Genomic DNA, 22,256 nt, shown 5'->3' with positions numbered 1-22,256 from the left:
CGTAAGAGTTCATTTTAGAGAAATTTGAAGTGTTTTTGAAAGGCTCGCTTCTTTCACAGGAGTCAATAGCTCAGATAAACACTGCGTTAATTAATTGCTGCAGGAGCTGGCCACCTGTCGTCATTATACACACAAATCACAAACAGACTTATATTGGGCCGTGTCTTCCCGGCACACAAACACATGCACACATGTAGTACAGTGTCCGTGGAGGATTAGCAGCAGTTGTGTTGTGTGCTTCATAAAGTGCCTGGAAAAAGTAGTGCAACGTGGAGGGAAGTGCCATGAGGGAGTCAGACCGGAGAGAGGAGGAATCTCAGGTGAGCAGTAGACAGGAAACACATGGCGAACAACCAGACACTGCCTGACAGGACAGGGTTCAGTTTGGAGGGAAAGGGCGTAGAGAGCAAAGGAAGAAAGATGGAGGAGGACGAGGAGAAGGAGGAAATAATTGTAATCACCACCTATGTGATAATTTAAGAATGGTGAGGTGGAAATACAGTAAACAGTAATAGGGACGTTGTCATGTTAAATTCCTGTTTCAAAAATATTCAAGCAAACTATTGTCAAAACACGACGGTGGCAATTAAAAAAAGAAGAGCCCCCATCTAAAAGAACACGCAGAAATCCAGTTTAATCAAACAAATTACTCCCAATGCCAAGAGCCAGTACAGGACGTTATGAATCTCCATTTTTGGTTTTTACTGTTTTAGTTCCTCAAACTGTTAGCATGGATTGCTTGCCATAACTTAGATCTTTCTTCAACCTTATTTGTAGTTTATCAAGATCAGCATAGTTCATAAAAAATGAACTGTTATCCAGGGTTTTGTAAAATCCTCCAGCTCATTCAATTTGGCAATAGGATTTAAAACAAGTTAAACAACTTTTGGTAATATAAAAATCATTTAAAATAAAGAAAATAGTTTCAGAAAATAGTTAGAATGACTTCAAGGAACATTCATTGTCTGATGAATTAGACCCTAGTGGACCAAAACAGCAGTCACTTTGCTGCAGCAGGGTCAGACAGTCTGCTGGCTCAGTCCTGGTTCTGGTTCTCCCGTGCCTCCCTTTCCTAAAGTGGGTGGGAAGCAACACAGCAAAGCTCTGCTCCTAAACATACTATATCATTTGTTTTTAAGTAGAGTAAGACATTTTAGGGTAGAATTCCTGCTCCCTAATCAGCACAGAGGTAGACGCAGCTTTCTGGCGAATGAGGCCATCATCTGTCCAAAGAAAAGGATTTTTTAATGAGCAAGACAACATTTTTTTTCTAATTTTGCTAAACATCTGCTCTGCTGGGAAGCTGCTCAGGCCACACAGCAAGTTTAACTGATTAATATAGCAGCCAGTCCTCTCTGCCTCTCTTCTTCTCCCTGTTTGTTGGTCAACTTCCAAATAGGACATGCCAGCCTTAGAGAAATGGTGAAAGAGAAACAGAAAGAGGGAAGGATGGGATAACATTGTCCCATGCTATGACAGATGTCCCCATGTTGAACAAATAAATCTTCTTTACTGGCAATCAATGTGCCATCGCGCCCAACAACAGCCGCTACATATCTCTCTCCATAATTAATGTGCCAGCCATGGTCAGCTCTGCAATCTGCATAACTGATACACTCTAACACACACACACTCTCAAGGATACGTGTGGACGCAATAAATGGCAAATTAACATGGCATTTACAGGCTATTGTTTGTTTTCTGTTATGCGATAAAAAGGTAATTAGACATTAAGTATATAATTGTTCAATATAAGTTATAGTGGTCCACATCATGGGACCTGCTGGATAAAAGGTTCCAACACAGTCCATAACATAACATTCTGCGTCAACATTACATTTAAATAGGTAGTTTGTCATTTTGATTAATACATTTGATTGACTTTCTTTCAATCTTAGACGAGAAGTTTTACATCTTTGTGTTTTATATGAAGATGCAGCCAGCAGCTTGTTAAATTAGCATGAAGAGCATAACCCTAACCCTAACCCTAACCCTAACCCTAACCCTAGTAGCTAGCCTGGCTTTGTCTAAAGGTTAAAGAAAATCCTTCAACTAGGACTTATTTGGTTACGAGGCAAATTGTTTGTACCTTTGGACAGAAACACGCTAGCTGTGTTCTGATTTGTGTTTCATGATAAGTTAAGCTAACTGTCCAATAATACGGCTTTATATTTAACAGACAGTTAAGACAGCAGTATGAATCTTGAGAATTTTTAGACATAAATCAATGTTTTGACACGTATTTTGTGCTTAAAATATTTATAAATGTGATTCAAGGAACTTAAGATGCAGGAATGTTCCATGTGCGGCTGGATGTATTTTGTTTTGCATGTGTTTGACAATGTGCCACAAAGCCAAATGTTATCTTCTTTTTTGGTATTATCATTACCAAAATTATCATTACTTTGGTAAGCTCTATGTGGCAAGCAAACAGCACAGCAGCAGAAATACATAACAATCAATAACAAGCACAAATAAATCCTCCAGTGAGATTTAAAGTTGGAAATAACACAACTCCTGAGTGCATAGCGGAGATATAGAGTAGGTCAAGGTTGGGTTGCGCCCTTAAATAAATGACTAAATCAGGGCACTGAGGTGTGGTGGTTCTGGCATTAAAAGGTGCAGAACTGGCACCAAAATTGCGTGTTTTCTCTGTTTTATTGTTATTCCCAAATCTCTTGGTATGCTGGACAGTATGCTCTGCTGCTTCAGAGGATCTATTAATCATTTGTGAATGTGGGAACTTTTTTCCTGGTGTGCTGTTGTCCCAACATCGGCAAGCCAAATGTACTAGTCCCAAGCAGCCACAGAAAATGGAAATTCATTGCATTAGTTAATATTTTATTCTGGTTTCCTTGAAGTCCATAATGAAAACTGTTGGTTGGTGAAGTAGATCTCATCTTTTCATTTGCACAAGTTATTGTCCAATGAAAACGCAACATGAAAGCCTTTAGAAACCTAATCTAGATGTCGTAAATATGCACGAATATCATAGAGAACACCATAAAAAGACTAATCAAGTATTAGCATTTCCTTTCACGCTAACCAACAAAGAAAACCACTTTGAAATAAATACATAGAAATAATTAATTAATGCTATCTTGGAGGATCCAAGCAGAAATACAACAATGTGTCTGTGATCAGAGACATATGTGCCATCTCTGATTCATTATTCCAACACAGCAGGTTTTAGGCACACTTTGTCTCAGATATCATTTGCAAAGAACTGATTTTCAAATGCAAATGGACACAGCAAATTCTAAGGTGTTACTGGCCATCTTATTAAATAATATTACATTCATACGTGTAACGACCACCGATCGGAAACAAGGAGACACTTCATATCTCATGCCGAAGAGAATTTCCAGCGAAAGACAGTAACTCTGAAACAGTTTGCTTCAGCACATACAGGAACAAGTCAAACATGACTAAGTGATACTTTGACATCCCATTCTTCATCTTTGAGAATAGACACGACTGATTTTAGGATTTCCCAAAGTAAAAATATGATGTTTTGTAGGAGTTATCCAGTTGTCAATGTGGAAACAATCAAGTTAAAGTGGTTGACAATAGTTTTACGACGCAATTATATTTAAGACAGTCTTGAACTTTTATTGTTTGAACATAATAAAGACATTGTGCATTCCTGAAGAGCACCAGTTGTACGTAGTTATAGGTAATAGCTGTTTAATGGCTGTCTTCTGCCATGCTGCGCTCGGTGTTTGACACCAGAGGTGTGTTTTTAAGGTGCTTAGACACTCAACACACACAATTACTCTGTGCTTAATGAAGTGTGGAGGTTTGCAGCGTCGACTGAACTAAACTGGGGCAGAGAAACAGAGCGGGAGGGTGCAGGTGTCTGTGTTTATGACTGTGTATCATTTGAAATGTTTCAGTACTCGTGAGGACATTATACTTTTTTTTTTTCTAAACAAAGATAGCATATTGGCAACTTTATCATCAAAAGTGTCATTATAATCTTAATATTTCTTATCAAATAAATAATATGATTTTTGATAGATTAAATGCAAGAGACATTTTCTTTGAGAATGCAAGGTAACAAGGGGTAACTGATTCACAAATAGTCATTTTGTCAAGGAAGTATTCCTTTTAAAAACAGCAACTAACAAAGTAATATCAACTCAAGGTCCACTCGCTCGCTTGTTCTGGAGTTTCTGGACTAAATAGACCTTGAGAGGTGATGCTAAGAATCATAGAAAGTTTGCATCTAGAACTACATCAACGGAGAAAACTGGATCTGATGATGTGGACGCTATGATTCAGTAAAAGTAATATGATATAACTTATAATACTAAATTGCACAGCTAATGGAGTAAAAATTGGGTAACACTTTATATTAAGGTACACAAATTAACCATCAACTAGTTGTTAATTAACATGCATATTAGCAGTATATTGGCTCTTTATTAGTCATTATAAAACAAGTACTAATGCCTTTTTAATGCTATTTATTTATATTTACAAAAGGAAAACTTGCGCGGCTCTCATGTCAGGGGTACTTGAGTGAGTGACATGCAGGCTCTTCATCTACAGCAAACCACCAATCACAATCAAATCTCCAAAGCAAACGGACCCGGTGATTAAAGGTAAAAACACTGAATAAAGTAGTTTCATGTGTTTCTCCAAGGCAGTTCGGCGCTGCTAACCGAGCTAGCTCAGCTTGTTGCTCTGATAACTTAAGATCCAGACGTCCGTGACTAAAATCCTTCATCTGGTTAAATATAGTTTAAAAAATACCAATTGTATAGCATTAAAGTTCAAGAAAGGATGGTTTGCTTAAAAAAAAACAGTCTTGTCTTCAACTCCTGTATGTTTTCATATCGCAATATATATCGCAGCGGGGAAAAAAAACGCAATGTCAGTTTTTTCCAATATCGTGCAGCCCTAGTGTGAAGATAGATTAAACAGCCAGCCAAACTCTTTTGAGAGCCAGGCAATGAGCAGCCATGCTCCTTTCTTGACTTATTTGCAGTCCACTGACATTCACATAAACACAATACATGTTACTAATCGTTACAGTGTAAGTGTAAGGATTACACTTACAGTCATTGCTTTCTGACGGACTTGACCCTTTTACTCTTCAGCTATAGGGACAATTAGTAGCCGCCTACTGCCATGCTATTCAGTTAACTTTCTCCTACTTCCTGTGCCCGGGTTTCCTGTCTAACCTTCAGTACACATTTCACAAAAATATAAATGTGCAAATATGAAACATACAGGTCAATATGACTTTGCTATTGGTAGCTGAACTGCCAATACCCCAAAACATATTCTTAGATATAAATACCTAATTTTCAGTTATTTAGACACAATTAACACTTATACACTGAACAAAAATTTAAATGCAACACTTTTGTTTTTGCTCCCATTTTTCATGAGATGAACTCAAAGATCTAAAACATTTTCTATATACACAAAATAACCATTTCTCTCAAATATTGTTCACAAATCTGAAAAAATCTGTGATATTGAGCACTTCTTTTTTGCCGAGATAATCCATCCCACCTCAAAGGTGTGGCATATCAAGATGCTGATTAGACAGCATGATTATTGCACAGGTGTGCCTTAGGCTGGCCACAATAAAAGGCCACTCTGAAACGTGCAGTTTTGCTTTATTAGGGGGGTCTGGGGGGGTCTAAAAGAAACCTAGGGTTAAACCCTAACCCTAACCCTAACATATCACCCATCTCCTTCGCATAGAGTTGATCAGGTTGTTGATTGTGGCCTGTGGAATGTTGGTCCACTCCTCTTCAATGGCTGTGCGAAGTTGCTGGATATTGGCAGGAACTGGAACACGCTGTCGTATACGCCGATCCAGAGCATCCCAAACATGCTCAATGGGTGACATGTTAGGGTTAGGGTTTAACCCTAGGGTTTTCAGACCCCCCCAGACCCCCCCAATAAAGCAAAACTGCACGTATCAGAGTGGCCTTTTATTGTGGCCAGCCTAAGGCCCACCTGTGCAATAATCATGCTGTCTAATCAGCATCTTGATATGCCACACCTGTGAGGTGGGATGGATTATCTCGGCAAAGGAGAAGTGCTCACTATCACAGATTTTTCCAGATTTGTGAACAATATTTGAGAGAAATGGTTATTTTGTGTATGTAGAAAATGTTTTAGATCTTTGAGTTCATCTCATCAGTGTAGTTTCATGTCTTATAAGAATAGATCATATTTGTTAAGTGTTATTATGGGAGAAACTATTATTGTGATACTACTGCCTTTTTAGGCCCATATTGAGCAGAGCATATTAAGACCAAAACTCATGTTCAACAACTTCTTTACTTGCAATAAATAAGCACTAATTAGAGGGTTATTGAGGAAAAACTCTCAACTAATGGCTTATTACTTGTAGAATATGGTCATGTAGAAAAAGGCATTAATAAGTGTTTTATAATGACTAATAAAGGGCCAATATACTGCTAATATGCATGTTAATTAACAACTAGTTGATGGTTAATTTGTGTACCTTATTATAAAGTGTTACCAACATTTGTAAGATTTTTGATTGTCACAGCATCATACTGAAATCCGCAAACTTACATTCAGGACTTAATAACCTCTTTTAAAAAATAAAAGTACACAAGAATCTTAACCTGACCGACATTCAATACAAGATTTGGACAGTTTTTGATAGCCCAAAAAGTATCAGGGTTCAATAGCCATCTCTGTGTCTAAATCTTCATGTTCGTGCAGATGTAACAAGCGTGTTTGCGTTGCTTTGCGTACCTTCCTGTTTGATTGGCCTGGCGCCTGCAGGGCACTGTGTTGCGGACACATGTGCCAGTGCCCGGGTCCACGTTCTCCACCATGACGAAGGGATGCTCCTCCAGCGTGGCCACAGTCAGGTGGCGGTCATCGGACACCTGCTCCAGAAAGCTGCCGTATCGAGGCCAAACCGGGTAGCGAACCTGAAGGATCCCTCGGGAGAACGTTCCGACCTGAAGAGGGAGGGTGAGAGACAAAAACCTCAGCGCGATCCTGCACAAGTGTTTGAATCTCACCCTCGACCTGATCTGCATATCAACCCCTTCTCTCTTTCCCTGTCTTGTCTCTCCCAACTTCACAGAATGAATGCATTTTCTATTTTATTTTAAAATGGAAATTGGCATATGTGCTGACCTGGAGGAAGAGGATTAGAAGATGAAAGAAGAGTAGAGTTCATTAATGCCTCAAAGACTTAAAAGTGTTTGAGTTAGACATTTTTAGAAAAAAAGCATATAAAACAAAGGGCATACCAACTGCCTCACATTCATTATACATCCCAATATGTGTTGCATTCAATCTGTGTTCATTTTGTTGAATGATTATTAAATTATTCATTTTTTTCTTCAAGTGAATAACAAATTGAAATGTCACTCTTCATAAATGGGAACTGTTCAAGTAATTAGTGGTGTTAATTAACTGTGTGTTTAAGTCTCTTTGCTTTTCAAATATTTGATGCTATTTGTAGAGCTACTTTCATAATTAGATATTATTTTGATAACAAAGCGTGCTCAACTGTGATTGACAAACAGATTTGCTGCCAGACTAAAATATACTGTAGCCAAGAGAAACAAGAGGTACATTTAGTTTTTCAATGTCAGAGGGAGCCACTTGGGACTAGAATTGTGGTATATTGTCACATCACACAGAGAATAATCCCATCGATGTTGACACTAAACTCAGTGAAACCCTCTCTGTGAGAGCCAGGACTGTTTGTCATATCAACCCAACCTAATGAGCCATGGTGAGCTCAGCCAGCGCTGACTTACTGCATGTAAAACTTGCTCTCTTACAGCTTTAATGAGAGCTCTTATTCATACTCTTGATTTGTTCTTCTGCTCGCTCATGCTAACGCTCTTCCTTCGTCATGCATGGATGATTTAAAAATCTGCATGAAGGTACAGTATATTGTGCGAGACGGTGATTTGTTTCACCACACCATCTGTGAATGAGGGTATCGCAGAGATGCCAGTTGTGAAGATTGTTCATTTCAATCTGTCTTGTTATGGGATTTCGCTTCCTCTCATAGAGCATCTTAAGTTGAAGCTCTGTCATTTGTTGCCAAAAATGGTATTGATTATTGGATACTGGGTTAAAAAACAGTATTAGAATCTAAGAAATGTCCCCAATACTGCATGTGAAAAATCAAAGTTAATGCATGATTACATTTGTTCTTTCTCAGATGTTAAGATTCATCCTAGGGCATCCATATTGGATGTCATAGATTTCAAATGCATGTTTTGTAGGCAAACATTTCTCAGTCATGGTCTCATCAGTAGTCTGCAGAGAATCCAGAATCCCTCTTCTCCATTCACTGAGCTGGCCTCCTGTTTGATGCAGTTCAAAACTCCAGTGTTGGCCTACAGGGCAGTGAAGGGAACCATTACTCAGAAAACCTATGGTCGCTTATCTCGGTCCTGGCTCTTCTCACTGGTGGAATGAGCTCCTTGCTGGAGTCAGGACTGTAGAGTCACTGCCCATCGTCCACCGCAGGTTAAAAATCCGCCTTATCAGACTTCATCCCAGCAACCTTTGCTAGCATACAAAAAAACAATCTCTAAGGACTTGTACTGTTGCACTGAATTTAAGTTATCCGTTTGAAAGGGATATACCCCTGAGTTTATTTAAGCAATAGCTCATGACAGGCCGTGGTATATGCTCATTATATCACAGCTAAGGGGCGTGGTTCGGCCCGACGCAAAGCGGAGGTTCGAAGCGGGGCGGAAGTTGGAGTTGCCCAACGGTATACTGTTCTCATTCATAACACTCCGTTTGATGTCTCACTATGGGATGCGCCTCAACGCGTATGCAAACAGAAGCATCAATCTCATTACGCCAATCTTGATTGGCTGGTGATCTTGACGTCTACGTCAGTGAATCCACCCACCCTTTAAGTAGCTTGCGCTACGACGCAGCGTTATTCAAACACCTCTTCTCGCTTCAGAGCACATCTCGAACATCAGTAGCCGGGCTAACTTAACGGTCCACAGACTGAACCCAAGCTAACATTCGGTCGACGGGCGCTTGCCGGTTACTTTTTTTGCTTTGCAGAAGAATTGAACAAATATTAACACACCAGTTAATATTGTAATCTGCCCCGCCGTTTTTTCTTTCGAAATAACGGTAAGGTTTGATTTTTTTCTTCAAACAGTAACATACCTGTTGCTAGTTTGTCCCTCTGCGCCGACACCACGGCGAGCGAGGACGGACTCTTCTCTCCCTCACACCAGAGGAGACGGAGATAAGAAAAATATTAACACACCAGTTAATATTTTTTAAAGAAAAATTTACCCCGTCGTTTTTTCCTTTCGGAATAACGATAAGGTTGGAATTTTTTTCGGTAACGTACCTGTTACTAGCTTGTCCCTCCGCGCCGACACCCCGGCAAAAGAGGATGGAACCTTCTCTCCCTCACACCAGAGGCGTCGGAGGCTCAGAGGCTCGGCTCTGCGGCTGCGGTTTTAAGATCTCGGGCACGGACTCACACCAGGTCTGCTCGTCCTGCCTTGGGCTGGAACACGCCCAGGAAGCTATCGATACCCCCGGTTCGTTCGGGCACTGTGCCCGCTTCACCATCAAGAGCCTCCGCCGACGGCTAGCGTGCCAAGCTAGCCTGTCGGGACAGGACCCCTTCATGTCCGTTGATTCGCCGGCCGGCAATCGGGACATGGTGGCGACCGCCGCGGAGATTGAGCCCCGCGCTGTGTCAGGCTGGGGCTCAACAACGGCGGTAGCCGCGGAATCGGAGCCCCGCGCCGTGTCAGGCTGGGGCCCGGTGGCGGCAAGAGCCGCGAGAACGGAGCCCCGCGCTGTGTCAAGCTGGAGCTCCCAGCTGGACCTCACCGTGGTTCCACCCGCGGAGGATGTCCTAGAGCTGGATTATATGGAGGAGGATGAAGAGGATGCCTCTGAGTTCCTCTTATCCGACTCGGATGAGCACGAAGATGACATCTTCGTTTCATCTGCCCAGGCTGCCAAGCCGGAGGGGATGTCCGCTCCCCCGGGCGAAAGCACACCAGCTTCGCCCTGCCTCAGTATGGACTTGCAGGCCGTGTGCCAACGCGCTGCGTCCAGGCTGGACATCCCCTGGCCTGAAGTGGCCAAGGAGACCTCCAGATCTCGCTGTGAGGGGAAGAACTTGCCCCAAGCAGCGAGGATGAAGAGGCAGCTTCTCCCAGTCTTTCCAGAGATGCTGGACGAGGTGTCGGTCTCGTGGAGAGACCGCCCTTTCAGCAACAAGGCCCTAATCCAGGGTGCCTCCTCTTTGGACTGTGACGGCATGGAGAAGCTCGGCCTGCTCCGCAAGCCTCCCATGGAGCCGCTGGTGGCAGCCCACCTCCAACCGCGGCTGGCTTCGGCACCGAGCAGGAACCCCACACTACCGGTAAAGGCAGACTACTTCCAGTCAGCAATGACCGAACGAGCCTATAAAGCCGCATCTTTGTCCACCAGGGCGCTCAACGTCTCCTCGCTGCTGACCGCCTACCAGGCGGAGTTCTGCAAGGACATGACGAACAAACCTGAGCCTGTCGTGTGGGATGAAATCGCAGCAATCACGGACATTTGCCTCCGTGTGCAGGGCTGTGTAGTCCAAGCCACGGGCAAAGCACTGGGGATAATGGTGGCACAGGAGAGAGCCAGGTGGCTTAACCTGACGAACCTTCCAGATCGGGAAAAAGAGGACGTCTTGGACATGCCTATCGTTCCCAAGGGCTTATTTGGTTCCGCTCTAGCTTCGATGCAGCAGCACTGTGAATCCAAAAAGAAGGAAGATGAGGCTCTCCAGCTTTGTCTTCCCCGAAGGGTCCAACCGCCGCCTTCAACGGCCCCGCGGCAGTCCTTCGCTCAGGCTGCCTCACGTCCTGCCCGTTTCAAGATCCCGAAACAGCAGAGACCACAGCCCGCCCCGGGTCTCCAGCCCAGACACGAGGCGAGGACGAGCTGGCCAAGAAAGTCTCCGGTTCCAGCAGCAGCCACTCAGGCACAGCCGGTCCAGACTTTCAGCCACCAGACGAGGAAGAAGAAAAGGGCGGCCTGACAGCCCCCTCTCCTCTCCTCGATAAAAGAGCAGGAAGTTCCCTGTTCTCCAGCTCCAGAACACGTTCCAGTGTTAGATGCTCATGTGTTTCCGAGGTGCAGCCATGCCCCCATCTTCCCCCGGCCTCGAGTGATGTCAGAACGTCCTCCTCAAGTTCAAGCCATGAGGGAAATGGACTTAACATCAAAGACAGCAAGCTCCGCTGCCTGTTTAAGTCACACAAACACATGTGATCACTATTGTTTCTTAATAAATCATTTTCCACTGTCTTTTCCAGGCTTAAAGCCAAGGGCGCAGTCAATAAAAATGAAAAGAAAAACAATAAAAACAATAAACAGTCTGACGTCTACCCCCCTTCTAAGAGTGGCTGCTGCCTCTCTCAGAAGGCGGACGATGGACGGGGCTGTGAAGGTATCACCGCCACGCGCATGCGTAGTGTCGACCGGGGTTGTCAACCTGGGGTACCACCGTGTTCAGACACTAGAGGGCCCCATAACACAACAAATAAAGACAGAGGGCAGACGACAGGGATGTGACATCTCCACTCACTTTGAGAAGCTCACAGATTCTGCTTGGGTTTTCAAGACAATAGCACGGGGTTACAGACTCCAATTCGCTGTCGCCCCCCCTCACTTTTCGGGCATTCTGCATTTGCAAGCCCAGGGAGAGTCAGCCCATATTCTGGAGCAAGAGATTCTCTCGCTACTAGAAAAGAAGGCTATATCTATAATACCCTCTGAACAGAGTCAGAGCGACTTTTATTCCAAGTATTTCCTCGTTCCCAAAAGGGGAGGGAACGGAATTTGGCCTATACTAGATTTGAGAGCTCTGAACAAATATCTCAAAAGATACAAATTCAGAATGCTCACTTACACATCTCTGTTACGTCTCGTGCGCCAAAACGATTGGTTCACATCAGTCGACCTGAAAGACGCGTATTTCCACATCCCAGTATATTATCTACACAGGAAATATCTGGGGTTCACCTTTCAGGGTGTCTGTTACGAGTACAGAGTACTTCCCTTCGGTCTCTCTCTCAGCCCACGAGTGTTTGTACGGTGTACGGAAGCCCCGATAGCCCCGTTAAGGCAACAGGGTATTCGCCTGGCAACTTATCTGGACGATTGGGTCCTTCTCGCACAGTCGGAGCAATTACGCAGACGAATGTCCTCGTAAAACACCTGCTCGACCTGGGTTTCGTAATAAACATAGAAAAGAGCATGTTGTTCCCAGCCCAGACTGTACTCTTCCTGGGCCTACGCCTGAATTCGGTGCCTTTTACAGCCTGTCAGCAGAGAGAGTGAAAGCCTTCAGGGCTTGCCTCGCTCATTTCCAGCCACGCAAATATGATCGTGTCTGCGGTTACTGGCGCTCATGGCGTCAGCCATCCTGTTGGTACGACTGGGATGATTACACATGAGGGAGTTTCAGCGCTGGGTAGCTGCCCTCAGACTGGACCCCGTGCGTCATGGCGCGCGGAGAGTGATGGTCACTATGAAATGCGTAATGGCACTGCGCCACTGGCTGCACCCGACTTTTCTAGTACGGGGCATGCCTATGGGTGCTGTCCTATCGCGGAAGGTGGTCACCACAGACGCATGTCTGACGGGCTGGGGGGGTATATACGAAGGTCGACCTGTGAGGGGTCTCTGGAGCAAAGACCTCCAACGGTCATACATAAATTATCTGGAGCTTTTAGCGGTGTTCCTTACCCTGAAACGCTTTCTGCCTTTTCTCAGAGGACATCATGTCCTCGTGAGGACAGACAACACGACCACGATATCGTATATAAACCGCCAAGGGGGTTTGCGTTCTCTCCAGTTACACATGCTGGCACGCAAACTGATCTTATGGAGCTGCGGACATCTCCTCTCTCTGAGAGCGACGCACGTACCAGGACTGATGAACCTCGGGGCAGATCTGCTGTCCAGAGGTGCACCACTATATGCAGACTGGACTCTACATCCAATAATTGTGAGTCAGCTGTGGCTGCGTTACGGCCGGGCCGCGGTGGATCTGTTCGCATCAAAAGAAAATGCTCAATGTCAGCTGTTTTTTTCAATGCGCGATTTAAACGCACCGTTAGGCGTGGACTCGCTCGCTCACGTTTGGCCTCCAGTCCTTCGGTACGCGTTCCCACCCCTGGCTCTGATACCCCCAACTCTGGCCAGAGTGAGAGAACAACGCCACACACTGATCCTAATAGCTCCACACTGGCCTGCAATGTACTGGCAAGTGTACTGGCAAGTGTACTGGCTGGCAACACTCTCGTTTGCCCCGGGGCAAACGAGAGTGTTGCTGAAGCCCAACCCTGCCTTTGTACCTAAGGTGGTTGGCTCATGTACCCCCATTGACATTGAGGCATTTCCTCCGCCACTGTGTTCCTCTGAGGAACAGCGGCCGAATTTGCTGTGCCCAGTTCGTGCTTTACGCACCTATATGGACAGGTCAAAAGAGTTTCGATGCAATGACCAACTCTTTATATCCTGGGCTAACCCTCAGAAGGGCAAGCCTATTACCAGGCAACGGCTCTCCCACTGGATTGTGGAAGCGATTGCTCTGGCTTATACGAGTCAGGGTTTGCAGGCACCAACGGGCCTGCGTGCTCATTCTACTCGTGGACTGGCTACATCCTGGGCTTTGTTCAAGGGTGTTTCCATCCAAGACATTTGTGCAGCAGCGAGCTGGTCCTCACCGCTCACTTTTGTCCGCTTTTACAGGCTAGATGTCTCTGCTCCAAGTGTGGCCCGCGCAGTGCTGGGCCCCGTGTTGAGACAGGGTTTTACCTGTTAAGTTCTGGTTGTTTTGGTGATTTTCGAGATAAGCATGTCTAGCAATACGGGAGTTTCAATATCCCATAGTGAGACATTGAACGGCGTGTTATGAATGAGAACTATAAGTTACTTACGTAAACCCAGTTCTCAGAGTAACATGAAGTGAGATGTCTCACCAGACAGCCCTTCTTGCTAAGGCGAAACGAGAAGAGGTGCTTATTTTGAATGACGCTGCGACGTAGCGCAAGCTACTTAAAGGGTGGGTGGATTCCCTGACGTAGACGTCAAGATCACCAGCCAATCAGGATTGGCGTAATGAGGTTGATGCTTCTGTTTGCATAGGCGTTGAGGCGCATCCCATAGTGAGACATCTCACTTCATGTTACTCTGAGAACTGGGGTTACGTCGTAAGTAACCTATAGTTTTTCTCAGACGCGGAGGGATACTGACTTGTTGTGAAAAGTACTTACAATTCTACCCGTGGTATACGCTCAGTATATCACGGCTAAGAACCAATCAGATTGCTTGATTTGACTTGTCCGTTTTATAATGTTTATTTGACGTGATCTGCCTTGCCATGGCTGTAATGTTACGTCAAATGTTAATGTTTCATGAGATTGATATTGAGTCATGATATTTATTGTACCGCTGTTGGTGTGGTACTAACCTGAACAAAACGAATTTCCCCTTTGAGGACAATAAAGATCACACCTATTATATATGTTGACTTAGCAGTACAATCACCTTGTGCAACAATTCAACTGTGCAAAACTCTGTCCTTAATTATGCATTTACTTATTTATATTCGTTTTTTTTTTTCATTTCACTTAATCAAGGATCTCAAGGAAAAAGGAGAAAAGACAGGACAAGTTCCCAGAGAGCGCCAGAGCAGAAAAAGGGGTCATTCCTGCCAACGAATGACCCCCAGCAACACCCTTCAAATAATGCTTGGGAACAACATCATGTTAAAGTGTCAGGGTCGATATTACGGCTGAGTAACATGACAAGAAGACACTTGTTTAAAGTAATCTCCTGTTGTCGATAGTGTGTGTGTGCGTGCGTGCGTGCGTGCGTGCGTGCGTGCGTGCGTGCTTGCGTGCGTGCGTGCGTGCGTGCGTGTGTGTGTGTGTGTGTGTGTGTGTGTGTGTGTGTGTGTGTGTGTGTCCACAACAGCAGTATATCTACACTTCAACATGAGGACATAAGGAATAGATGAAGTGCTGGCTGCTACCTTCAAATCTACACTCACACCAAAACAAAACCCCACTTCAACACAATTACATGTCCATGTTCATACACACACGCAGACTTACACACCAGCCAGGAGGTGACATTGATGAAGTATAGGTTGGTCTTTCCAGGCCAGAAATAAATGAGTTCAACTGTAGCTGTGAGATTACGTTCAGGTCTCTCTATTTAGTCTAACTTTTTCAATACACCCTCAGGCTTTGAAAAATTGGTGTGTGTTTGTGTGTGTGTAAAAGGGAGTGAACATTCTTAAGAAAATTGCAAAGCATGGTGACAATAAAACCGGAGTAAGAGGGCTTCAAGAGGAAACACACAGACACAAAACATTATTGATTATAATGTACGCCTACACTTGTACCTTTCAAATACCATCTATTTGTGAGGTTCAGAGTGATTGGGGAGTTATCTTTTGACCAATTGTTCAAGTCAAAGACGCTGACATCTCCACTGTGACAGAAAGAAAAGGGGTGGAGGGGTTGGAGCAGGGGTGTCAAACTCAAGACCCGGTGCCAAATCCGTCCCGCGACCTAATTTTATGTGGCCCATAAAATTGGTTTAATTGTTGAATAGAATAGACTTCTAGAATAGAATAGAATAGAATATCTTTATTGTCATCACACATCAGTGCAACGAAATTCAGTTGGCATCTCTCACTGCAGTACATAAACGAGAACACATCCATAAAAGCAGAGATAGTAGCAATAATCAGGGTCTTCTTTCAGAAGTAATTATTTAGGAAGATATTACCAGAACTGATAATAATCCAATGCAGGGCCAACAATGTAATATAATACATTATTTAATATATATTATATATTTACATATGTATATTTATATATAATTAAAATTACAACTGGCCCTTTCAGTGCAACCATAATGCTGATATGGCCCGGGATGAAATTGAGTTTGTCACCCCTGGGTTAGAGGGACAGATGTGAGGAAAATATACTGTGTGGGGTTAAAATACAGGTTCACGCTGGGGTTCTAAAAACAACGGGAAGATATTGTTTTGTAGTTTGTCCTGCTGTTTGTGCCGGTTCACCACTGCGGTCAGCACAGTTGGAGCAGCAGCAGTGGATGTGACACACAGTATAAAGAAGCAATCAAGACACTTAAAAGAAACCTTAGTGCCCCGGTGATGTAATTTGGGTAAACAATTGTATAACTCAGTCAAATCTGAACACAGACATGATACACATATTCTTATAAATATTCAATGTGACTTACACTTTCCGAGAATATCATTATTTTTGATGTCGAATACAACTTCACATTTAGAGATCATAAAAAAGATGCTCCTACGAACGATTCTATCAGTATCAAAGCACTCCAATGGCAGTTATTTGATCATACCTGGGTGCATTGCTAACAGAAAATGTTAACTGTCTTTGCAAATGTCACTCTCAGCGTAATGAATCTGTAAATCCGTTATATATCTTGTTATACAAGTCCCTCTGTATATAAACTTTATATGGGCACATAACGGGACAAACATCTTATTGTTCGTGGGCCGTCATTTCAGCTTGTTAGTGTGATTCAGTATCTGGTGCGCAGTACCTTGTCCCAAAGTCTGTCACGGTCCAAAGCGACGAGGACCATGGAAGGATTGGTGAGGAAGCCTTGGCTGTTGAATGACAGATCTTTCCTTTCCCACGTCACATTCAGCATGTGCCTGCAACCCACACAAACATAGAGTCATACAAAAATGATGTTGAACACAATCAAGGACTTTGATATATCATTTTGAGAATTTGCATTTTCGCTTACACAGATAAACACACACAATGATCACCTCCTAATTAAACCTAAAGCTCCACTGGAGGGCTTAATCTAACGTGGGAGGCTGGAAGTAGCTCATTAGTGGAAGAGGGAGGCGGCTGATTGGCGGAGAGTGTTCCTACTGACTGATTTCATTCTGTTAAGATACACATCCTTGACAGACAGGGTCTGTGAATAATGAGTCTAGGTCAATTTGCATTTCAGAACATGTGAAAAAGAGTCGCAATATACTTTCACTTCATGCTTTTCAGCTGAAGTTGACGTTTTGCTCTTCCGTACGTGCCACAGTAATGATCACTCTTATAAGAATACAGTGCTGCAGGAATGAGTCCCAAAACCCCAAAGTGAGTCAACACTTTTGCACTTCCAGTTCCCTTGTTTGGAGGTCAATTTTCATTTCTGTATGGTCTGTGGTTAACATAGTTAATAACGTAAGTTCATGTTTGTATGATGCTGAAAATGTCAGTAAAAACCCAAATTGGGAATTTGGAAGCTTTTACATGTCCTAGAAGTTGCGTTCGCTGACTACATGACACAAAAGAGGTTTTGGGGGACATTGAACTTCATCACGTAGCACAGGGGGGGACTCATGTACTTCATGATGTCGACATTGAAGACATGTGACCGTGGTGTACAGTAGTTAGTTAATAGCATTACATCAGCTTTGACTTGTGGCAATCGTATTTGAACTTCAACAATTATAACAATTGTGGTAATTATCTTGTTGAGCAAAACTAAGTAACATAAACATTTGTTTGCTTCAAAGCTTTTCTCTCTGCACTAGGCCAAAATCCAATGAAAAAATCCTGTTGACTTTTTGTCGGGGAAACCATTGCGCTGCAAACTTCCATTTTGTCCTATAGAAATATCTCATCCCTGGCACAATTTATTCAAGTTGTGTTCACTGAAAGAAATTGTTACTCACCTGAACAAAGTATTGTTGTCTGAGTGTTTAGCCAGTTTGGTGCAGTCACCTTGTCCCTCAGGAATAAACCCGTACAGCTTCTTGAAGCTCTCAGCCCCTTGAGCTACAATGGCGACACCCTCCCTCACCCTCTGCCTTAGGCTCTTCCTCCACTGGTCCGTAATCACACCGATAACACCAATAGGGAAGCTGGCAGGTGGAGGGCTATCAGGGTTGCCCACGGCCTGACTGGTGGTGATCCAGATGTATCCTGGCCCCAGCAGACCCACCTCAGCAGCCTGTTGAAACAAGTACTGTGCCTCCTCATAGGAGCAATACGCCATCAGGACCTGAGAATCCACCTGCGGAGGGAGAGAACAAGTCCGTCAGAGAGAAAACACCCTGAACATGCTGCAGGTCATTAACAGCCTGCAGCACCAGCTGTTCCCCAAACTTCAGCCTGCTTCTAAACTTTTTGCTGTTTCAGATTTAAGTTTCACAAAACTAATGCCAACCAATTACACAATAAATACAAAGATTGCCTCACACAGACTAGTTCTTTCATAGACAAATATTGTTACCCAATATTCACTCCCGGTAACTGCTAATAAGACGGTTGCAACGGAACCAACGGTAGCAGTAATGTTAGCTCTCTAAGATATAACACATTAAGTCTGAATAGTAAAAAAGGCATGGATAATGGTCAATATGTCCGACCCAAGGGGCAGTCAATGAAGTGAACCCAATGTAGAAGTGCCCGAAACCTGCATTCTTTCTGATATCAAGCCGACTTTACTGACTGCAAACATGAATCTGATGGTTAAGACATCTATGAGAAAATTACAGTACTATCCATTTGAATTATTGCCCCAGTAAACATGTCCCTCATATAAATAATAGTGACAATAATACATGTTATTTATATAGCACTTTGCATGGTACTCAAAATGAGTCTGCTGAATGTTTTTCTTTTAAAGTCAATGTGTTTTACTGTATAGTTTGTACATTGTTAACAATTGTCGTGTTATGGGAACTCAGGCAACCAACCTGCGGCTCTGCTTCAACTGTGCAAGAGCCTGACATATACGACATGTATAAAATGTCCACCTGTACAACCATTGTCAAGCTTTAGAGTAGAAAAAATTACATATTTATCATTTGAATTGGAAGATAGTCATTCGTAACGTAATACATTCCAATCAAAGCTCCAACACACACTCAACCTGAGTAGAGGTCGAATCATCCAGAGTAACTGAAAACACCATGTAGGTGTTCAGAGACTAATGATGCAGTAACCCCATTTAGTACAGCACTTATTTGTAAGAATTGAGCCCTTCACAGAAACTAAGTGATAGATTAAAGCTGGTGCCACCCAATATGGGATTTCTATAGCTCATTGTACCTGCTGCAACATGCGCTTCGTCCTTGCATCATTTGACCCAACGGACATTTCCAGAGACAAAACATTCTGCAGGTTCCACAGGAAATAGGAGGTATCTGTGTAGGACTGAACTATATCCACAAAAGTGTCGTAGCCCGGCAGCAAACTGGTGATCACCGCAAACTCGCCCCAGTCATACTCCTCCATGAGCTGAAACAGGGACATATAGAAATAAAGTAGCAAAATGATAATGGTAATGAGGTTATCAGATGAAGGACTTAAGAATGATTGGAAGTGGAAAATTGTGATGGACTGATGATGAGAAAATCAGACCTCTTGTATTATGTGTATTTTGATACCTGTTTGTTTTGGTATTCAGTCTTTATGCTAAGCTAAGCTAAATGGCGGTTTTCTCCGTTTGGCTCTCTTTTGATGGTACAGACACGATAGTGGGATCCATTTACCTTAAAAGAAATGTTTTGTCATAAATAACCCTGTCAATTGAGACTGCCACTAAATGATGAGCATGGACTCTACAGTTTGATGATGATGAGGATCTAATGTTTTGGTTTCACAGACTGAACTGAGATCATCCCTTTGATTGGCAAAACATCAGTGACATTAAGCCCTATGATCTCATGAGAATTGTTTGTACAATCATAAACACAGATTGTATCAACTTGTAGAAATTGGGGCCATGACTTCGGGTCAGGGATTCCCTTGTAGCCGGTTGTTGTCCTTACAGGACTTTATCAGCCTGGGTCGTCCCAGTTGTCTAGATTGACCCAACAACCAGATTTGAATCCCAAAATTGGGTTCAGATGAGGTTGGATTGTCAGTTATTGTAACTCTGAAATGTTTTACTCTACCTTGAACATGCAGACGATCTGCTGCTCAAGAGACGCTCCCATCTGCAGGAATGAGGATCCCTCCGCCTGTAAAGAGTAAGAGTCAAGGATTCAGGTGGGGGAGGTTATTCTCCTGAGCTAGTCTTTAACACAGGCATCAGCAGTTTGGGGTTTTTACTTTCAGGTTGATGAGTTTTTTTTAGGCTAAAGTTCATTTTTTCCACTTCTGAAAATGCTTTCATGAGTCGGAAATCAGTTTCAGAAACTTAGAAACGAACATCTGAGTATAGTGCTGAACTTTCTCCCACAACAGAAGCAAACTGATGAAAGCTTTTTCCAATTAACTCGGCTGCTGCTGCTCAATTAAGCAGCACCTTTAACATCTTTACTGCTGCAGAACAATCACATTTGTATAAAACTTTTCCACTACTAGGACACTGCATTTTAATAATCTGTCCACTTGTTTAATAAGCATTTCAATTGTTAAAACATCACTTTAAAAGTCATAAGAAAGAGGAGAGGCACTAAATCCAATTAATTTAATGAGCAATTACAAATAAAGAAAAAGGAAAAAGGACTACATTTTAGGTGATGTGCTTGGACAATGGCACCTAACATAGCTTTTTAACATTTACATTTTCATCTATATCCATGATTTACTAAAAAGTGTCTCTGAAAAGAGAATTTAAACAATAATTGATTGATGGAAACCACTTTCACCTCCACCCTATAGTACTATGATGCCGAACCTTTATTGAGCTTTGCTTGTCCATATTCTGCCTAGATCTGGTAATAGTGTTTCCAATGTGCAGACATAAGTCCTGCTGCTCTCTTTCTGTCAAGAAGGGGTGGTCCACTCTTACATTTGTCTTTGCCTTTTAGCATACATTTGCATACCGACTCATTGTGCGCTGATGGATGGACATAACACTGAACCCATGTCCTTCAAATATCATTTAAATAAAGTAGGCCATCGCGAGGAGAGGAGGATGTCTATTGAAAAGTTTAAAGTAGATCAAATATAGACACAAGAGCAGAAATCCTCAACCAGTAAGGAAACAATTTTCTTTGTATGTTAACCTTGAACCTCAAGGTCAAAATGTTTTAGCAGTCTTATGACTGAATTCAGTCATTAAAATAACTATTAGTAGGATTTATCTATCTGCAAAGACCCTGGCCCCTGCCTGCATTTGATCTTTTCTTTTAATTTAGAACAAAATAAATCCATTCAAGCCACTGTCACAGTTTGTACGCACTGTCCCTGGCCTTTTTGTAGATGTAACTGTGCAACAGAGCTTGGAATAAAGATCTGAGGGTCCGTAAAATGCTGCAGGGCACAAGTGGACCTGTGATGTAAGCAGGTGCAAGACTCTGCAGGGCTTTAATATGAAGGAGTAATATTCTGAATTTAACTGGGGAGCAAAAAGGTGAAGATCAGGGTAATATTGAGGTTTTTTAACATGGGAATACAATGCAGCAGCATCCAACACAAGTGGAGACAGCTAGTATAAAATACATTGACATACATGCGTGAAGAGAGTGAAGCAGGAGTATAGTGAGAGAGAGAGTAGATAGTGTTAAACTGTCAAAAGCCATTTGGGAGCAGGTCTCAGATCTCCTCAGTCTGTTCCCGTCTCTGAGGTGACTAACTGTCATATCTCCTTCCTGTTGCTCTTCCCTCTCCCACAGCTCAGACGCTGCGAAAAGCCCCAGAGAGCCGTGCAGCCTGAGGAATACCACAGGAATATCACAACTAGACTCTCCCTCACTCAATTTGACCAGTTTTATCTGTCTGAGCTTGTTTGAAGCTCACCTCTGGAGGCTCAAACTCCAACAGACCACTTACTGGGCTGACTACCAGAATAACATTTTAAAATAGTAGTAAACAACCATGTCAAGCTGTCGCTAAATTAAAAAAAGAAATACTCTGAAATGGCAGCCCCGGTCAGCTATAGTGTCCCACTTCGTCTTATGTAGAAGTGATGAGGTGCATTATTTGAAGAAGTATAATTAAAATCCAATTAATTTTGTCCGAGCTATTAAACCAGCAAATAATGTAGTGACCTCCCTCGAGCCAATAAGTGTTTCATCATCCAATTAGCAGCATCTTATATTGTGAAATATTTTACAAACTCGGAAGCAAATGTGATGAAAGACGTCAACCTTCCTCATCACAGTGAAATCAAGCAAGAATTACAACAAAATGACGTTCTTTTCCCATGTCTAACTCCCGCGCTCATGAGAAGAGAGTCACCCTCCCCCCTGCGTCCGCCGC

At 43.0% G+C, this 22,256-nt stretch overlaps 1 protein-coding gene across 3 annotated transcripts in view; it reads right to left on the bottom strand.

The window, feature by feature from the left end:
• LOC307024093 (glutamate receptor ionotropic, NMDA 2C-like) overlaps nucleotides 1–22,256 on the bottom strand; it is a 65,650-nt gene that overhangs the window by 16,258 nt on the left and 27,136 nt on the right. For all 3 annotated transcript variants that reach the window (XM_079657910.1, XM_079657911.1, XM_079657912.1), the window contains exons 4-8: nucleotides 20,003–20,068; nucleotides 19,155–19,343; nucleotides 17,774–18,114; nucleotides 16,627–16,741; nucleotides 6,754–6,965 (exon numbers count right to left, since the gene is read on the bottom strand). In XM_079657910.1, the coding sequence (XP_079514036.1) occupies nucleotides 6,754–6,965; nucleotides 16,627–16,741; nucleotides 17,774–18,114; nucleotides 19,155–19,343; nucleotides 20,003–20,068 (923 nt within the window). The remainder of the gene's footprint in view (nucleotides 1–6,753; nucleotides 6,966–16,626; nucleotides 16,742–17,773; nucleotides 18,115–19,154; nucleotides 19,344–20,002; nucleotides 20,069–22,256) is intronic.

The sequence above is a fragment of the Notothenia rossii genome (genome assembly GCF_949606895.1).
Source record: "Notothenia rossii genome assembly, chromosome: 11".
NCBI lineage: Eukaryota > Metazoa > Chordata > Actinopteri > Perciformes > Nototheniidae > Notothenia > Notothenia rossii.
Note: the sequence above shows the minus strand (reverse complement) of the source record. Positions and strands in the feature narration are given on the sequence as shown.